Source organism: Heterodontus francisci, chromosome 30, assembly GCF_036365525.1.
Source record: "Heterodontus francisci isolate sHetFra1 chromosome 30, sHetFra1.hap1, whole genome shotgun sequence".
Classification (NCBI taxonomy): domain Eukaryota; kingdom Metazoa; phylum Chordata; class Chondrichthyes; order Heterodontiformes; family Heterodontidae; genus Heterodontus; species Heterodontus francisci.
This window is the reverse complement of record NC_090400.1, coordinates 23,549,494-23,555,493: the sequence shown is the minus strand read 5'-3', so window position 1 is coordinate 23,555,493 and position 6,000 is coordinate 23,549,494. Positions and strand designations below refer to the sequence as shown.

At 39.1% G+C, this 6,000-nt stretch overlaps 1 protein-coding gene across 12 annotated transcripts in view; it reads left to right on the top strand.

The window, feature by feature from the left end:
- The first annotated feature begins 808 nt into the window (after positions 1-808).
- The window catches only part of LOC137346623 (elastin-like), a 508,685-nt gene continuing 503,493 nt past the window's right edge, over positions 809-6,000 (top strand). For 7 of the 12 annotated variants that reach the window (XM_068010223.1, XM_068010222.1, XM_068010225.1 and 4 more), the window contains exon 1: positions 810-1,112. In XM_068010223.1, coding sequence (XP_067866324.1) covers positions 1,049-1,112 — 64 coding nt within the window. In that variant the 5' untranslated portion in view covers positions 810-1,048. Of the gene's footprint in view, positions 1,113-6,000 lie in introns of all 12 variants that reach the window. The other 5 variants (XM_068010226.1, XM_068010221.1, XM_068010224.1 and 2 more) reach the window with 3 other exon arrangements.

Sequence of the window (6,000 nt, the reverse complement as noted above, 5' to 3'; positions counted from 1 at the left end):
TGACGTCATGCAAGAACTATCCGCTTGTACTGCTGCCATGCATACATACTTCACCTGAAAAATATTCATTTTTTCTATGTTTTGTTTTAATTACATTAACTTTGCTCTTGGTTTGGTATTGTTCCTGTATATCTGTCGGCCTTTAGCAATCCTATATATATATAGTATATATATGCGGGCCAGTCTAAATTATAGTATATATATCTAACTATGTGTATCCATCACCATATCTAGTTACCTATCTCCGTGTATATATCCCTATGTATCCAACTGTCTAATGATCGCAACCCATGAATTACAGCCTAAATCTGTTGTATTTTTCTGATGCCAGTGGAACCTGTTGTGTATTTCCAGTATTTTGTGGATTTCTAAAATTTGTAGTTTTTTCTTTTTACTTTATGCATGTCTGTGTGTATCCCAGGGTATATCTGTCTAAATAAAAATGTTACTATAGAATTGCCTATCCATATTTATGCTGAATGCAAATTTATCGTTATAAGTAGTTATCAGTGTAAGGAATTTCTTTATAATTATCTGCTCAAGTAAATTGCTATTAAAAGTTTCTTTCCAAACGCACATTTTGTTATAGTGGTGATAGATGTCTTTAAAAAGGGGCACCTGACCTGGGCCTGTTTGCCGGGTATTCAGTAGAGACGATCCAGAAAATTGAATTAAAGCTCAAACTGTGAATTAGCTTATCTCTCTTCAAATGTTGTGACCCATACTGCCTGACTATTCGAACTGCCTTATCTGGCTGGCTTGCTGTCCTTTTTTTTCTAATAAAGTCTCACAGCGCACGCAAACGACCTGGCAGAGAAAACAGACGCAATTGCCGAGATTCTGGCAAGAGTTCTGCAATGTTGGCAGGACAGGCCAGACAAAAAAAAAAGCAACTGAAGAGAAAAGTCAACTGGCTACTAGGACGGAGACGAGTCCCTCACTAATTACGTATTGTCCACATCCGTCTCTTACAAGTGGCAATTAGGGTCAAGTGAATAAAAGCGGCTGGATTTGGAGTGAGTTAGTATTTTGTGGAGTGGCCGACAAGATGGCTATGTCGCTCTTACGGGGATACCTGCTCCTGACCCTCATCAAAGCGTCTCTGCAAGGAGGTGAGTGCTCATAGCAATTGCACAATCTCTCACTGACTCTGACTACATAAAATGTTCCCGGTGGCGATCTATCCTATATTAACGCTGAAATATTAAGGAAGAATATTCCTTACTTTAAGTTTGCACAGGCGGTCCTTGCTATAGCTTCAGGGGATTTGTGATGAGTTTTGAAGACAGGCATTTTTATTTTGAATTATTTACTATTCGCTACTCTGAGAGAACCAGCTCAAACTCTCTGATCAAATCCATCTCTTCACTGCAAATCAATCGCTTTCGTTGAGAACGCATTTGGCGATAGAAATCGGATGAGGTTGTTAGAAACTTTTTGTGTGGTTGTAACTCACAGCCGTTGAATTAGCAAGTGAATGTGACCTCCTGGTTCCTTGTAAATCTTTACACGGGGAGGGACTCACGGGCAATGTTATTCCTGTCTGCCGTTCCCTTTCTCTCTGGTGTCATTATGTTTTTTATGTTATATATTCTCTATTACGTTTGGGTGGGTATGACTTCCACCCAACCCCCAGGCTATATGGATGTATGCGCGTGCCTTCCTGTCAGCTGTTCGGAATCACGGAACTGTTAGCAGTGAGATTTATGAGCAAGAAGTGAGCCAGATTGAAAATCTATTTACACACCGAGCTGATTTTGTAATTCAATAAACTACAGTAAAATAGATCATTTTTTAAAACAAAGAATAATGAACCTGACTCCAAATGAATGAGTGTTGAAAGCTGGTATGTTTACGCCTCCCTCCATTTGTTTCTGTAAAGAATACTTGTGAACAATAATTGAGTTCTGGTATCGGGCTGACCGTTCATATTTATAGCGGAATTTCTCTAATCTCAGTGTACGACTGTATTCCAGAGACAGAACCTCGGCGATCATTTGCATTCCATAGTTCATAAACTGGCAAAACAAGAAAATCTCTCAAAATATCAGAGCTGTGAAATGGAGGGCATGATGAAGCTCTGACTACTCCTCACCCACGTAATGTGTTGTGCACAAACCAAAGCTTTCTGGTATTGAGTTTCCTTTACAGGTCTCTATTGCAGTTGCTGTCCAAAGCGAGCTTTCAATTTAGTTCGCTCCGACACAGGAGCACCTTACTCAAACTCATCAGTCACCTGATACCAACCAACCAATGACTTATCCACCTGCTGCGCTTTCCCAAACTTTTGAAAGAATTTATAGTATTTGATAAACCATCTATTCCCAACATGAAAGCTTTTATTAACAAGTTTGTTATGAAAACTTGTAACCCTGTAAACATCTCTGGAAAGGGATGTTTATTTTGAAGACATTTTAGAAAATGTTTGCAGCCCAAAAATTACTATTGGTGATACCAGGCAATAAACACTTAGGTTGCTGTTACCACATTCCTCTGTACCCTTTTCAGTAAGGATTCTAATCCATTTAAAATAAATGAGTTAATACATGCGTTGAAATAGACGGAGGCATTTCCGGTATGTTTGAGTATTCCTCCACTAACGTCACCAGCAGTAATCTCCAGGCCCCGTTAGGCATTAAATAACTTATTTAGAAAATATTGCTTTGATTGATCAGACTACTTGTACTCAAAAACAGAAATTCGATAACAGATCTCTCCGTTTCTAAAGGAAACGTTTACATTTGGTGTGGCGAACCTTTGCCGGAACTTTTGTTTTTCCTCTCTGGACCGGCTGCTGAGTATTTCAAACATTTTCTACTTTTATTTCAGTTTTCCAGCTTTGACAGTTTTAGCTATTTTATCTCATGTATTCTTCTGAGTGTTTAATCACATTAAAACGGTAGCCTGTCCTTTGTCAATACACACATTTTGATAAAAGCAAAATATTGCAGATGCTGGAAATCTGAAATAAAAACAAGAAATGCTGGAAATACTCAGCAGGTCTGGCAGCATCTGTGGAAAGAGAAGTCGAGTTAACGTTTCAGCTCAGTGACCCTTCATCAGAGCATTTTGATACTCAAGTAGAAATATCCACACCACATTTTAGCAGTAGCTCTAAAGAGAAAAAGTGCAAATGCCCCAAAACTGAAATACACAGCATCAAAATCAGTATTTGAAAAAAAAAAGGCTAAAACCTGATTTAAAAAAATGGCATATCCACCTTTCATCGGAACTAACGCGAAAAGAGAACACAATTCTTTCCAACTTCTCCCAAATGCCTGCCGTTTTTGTCTTCAGCATTTTACTGGTTTTATTTTTGGACTGGATCGGGACAGAAACAAAGCAGATTCCTACAATTAGTTCAAAATGTTCTACAATTAAACATAAACATGCTGGAAATCCAGCAGGTCAGGCAGGAGAGAAATAGTTTCATACTTCAGGTGCGATCCTTCATCAGAATGATTTGATTGGTATAAATTATCGTACGAAGGCGTACCTAAAATGCGCTGGATCATTCCGAGACATTGTTCTTCCTATGCATCAGATAATAGAAGCACAATTCTCGTTAAAGGACAGCTCGTTTTAGTCATCGATTTAGTGATATGATTTCGATCCATATTTCTATACAATGGTTAAAAATTCAAACACCAATTTCGTGTAAAACTGTAGCAAACTGGTATAGAAAAACTTGACTTCAACAGTAAAGAAACAAAACGAACTGTTGGTGGTTTAATACATCTGTACAGAGCCCTTTATTCCAAACGATACTGGAAACTTCCAATATCATGGCTGACTTTAGTTGGAAATGTAATCTATACTTGCAAGCATTGATCTCTGCTCTAAAGTGTTACTAAATCTACTGCACCATCTCAGTGCGGCCGAACTGTCCCAACATCATACCTCGTTAACATTAGGATGGGAATGAACTGCCAGCTGAGCCTAATAAACTCGTTCTGGAGATGCAAGCAAGATTTAATCACAACGAGCAATGCAAAGTACAAAGCAGGATACCTTGTTACATGCACAGTGTACAGAAACAAACTGGATGATCCAAACAATGAGAAGCAGTAAACACAGTAGGATTCTTGATTGGCGCACAAGGATTTTAAAGTAACAAAGCGGGAAATAGCGCCGCTTTGTGGTTCTTTTGGGCCCTGTCCCAAAGTGACGCTCAACCCTGCATTTGAGCCAACATAGTTCAACAAATCCTTTTTTTTAAAAAATGTCTCGTACAAGCGAAGCGCTACGTTTGTGCCTTGTGCAGATTTCTATGAATATACGAGCAGTCATCTAATTTCACTGCAAATCTTAATGAGATAGCTTGAATAGCACATCTTTGATATTCCAAATGCAAGGGATTTTCATCGAATGTGTGTTGCTGGCCTGGCCAGTAACATCTGGAGTTCTCTGCAGAGTGCTGGTCTCCTTATTTAAGGAAGGATGTAAATACGTCGGAGGAAGTACAGAGAAGGTTTTCTAGACAAATATCTGGAATGGGCGGGCTGTCTTATGGGGTAAGATTGGACAGGCCAGGCTGGTATCTGCTGGAATTTAGAAGAGTAAGAGGCAACTTGATTGAAACATATAAAACCCTGAGGAATCTTGACAGTGTGGATCTGGAAAGGATGTTTCCCCTTGTGAGAGAATCTAAAACTAGGGGTCACTGGTTTAAAAATAAGGGGTCGCCCATTTAAGATGGAAATAAGGAGACATCTTTTCTGAGTGTTGAGAGTCTTTGGAATTCTCTTGCTCAAAAGGTGGTGGAAGTGGATTCTTTGAATATTTTTAAGGCAGAGGTAGAGATTCTTGATAAGCAAGGGGGTGGAAGATTGTTGGGGGTAGGTGGGAATATGGAGTAATCCATGAATTTATTGAATGGCGGAGCAGGCTCAAGGGGCCTGGAGTCAATGTGGTGTAGGTACAGTGCTATCAGGGAGGGAGTTCCAGGTTTTTGACCCAGTGATGAAGAACAGTCCACATAATTCTGTAAATATGTGGCTTCTAACCAGCCCAACCTTTATTGGTAAGAATGTAAAAATGATTTTTGCAGATATTTGTCTTAGTACAACAGCATAAAATGTATAATAATTTTCAACTTTCTGATGACAGTTTAATTTTGCTGAGGGCCATTTTGATGTGTAGTGTGTATTGGGGTGGGTGGATCAGAATGGGTGGATTGATAGGGCCCCTGACATTACCAATGGGAAGCCCAAACTTTTTTGATGGTTTATTTAAATTTGACAGGCGAATTGCCTACACCGTTCCAGTGCTGATAGCTCACCAATTGGGATGGGGTGACTGGGGGCAGGGAATCAGGCAGCCCATCTGAAACAGTGGCTCTGACTTAAAAGGGAGGATCAGGTTGATGGGGTAAGGGGTAGAGGGGAAAAAATAAGAAAATGAGTAAGTGGGTAGGTGCACTTTGGATATAGCAGGAAGAACTATTGGCCTGGAATTTGGGGTTGTAATAACAGCAAAACTGTCAGGGCTCACTGTAATTACTGTATAAAACTGACAGCAATTTCTGGCATCTGCACATGCAGTTGAATGTGGCAATCCGGAAGTTGCTGTTATTGATACCCTACTCTTCCAAAGAATTCACTGTTGCAGTCTTCGTAGATGGAATCGACACCGAGATCACTGATTTGTCATTAATTTAAACTATTTACACACTATTCCTGATGTAAAAACCAATGAAAATGTTAAGCCTTGTTGAATAGGGAGTAACTGAGTTTGATCAGTCATAATTATTGCTGAACAACCTCACTAGTCCTGAAAAACTAATTTTACTGTTGTGGAGTCTCATTCCCTTGAAAGAACATTTACACTGCATGTTTTTTAATAAATGGTATTTTTTGAAAAAATGCTTTCGTTCTGAAATTTATGCTTCTTCCTTAACCCCATCTATATGCCTCAATCTTTATTTCGCTTTCTGTACAATGATTGAAATGTGACTCATATTCTCTGCTTTTTAATTCCTGCTTTGTTGAATGTGAGAAT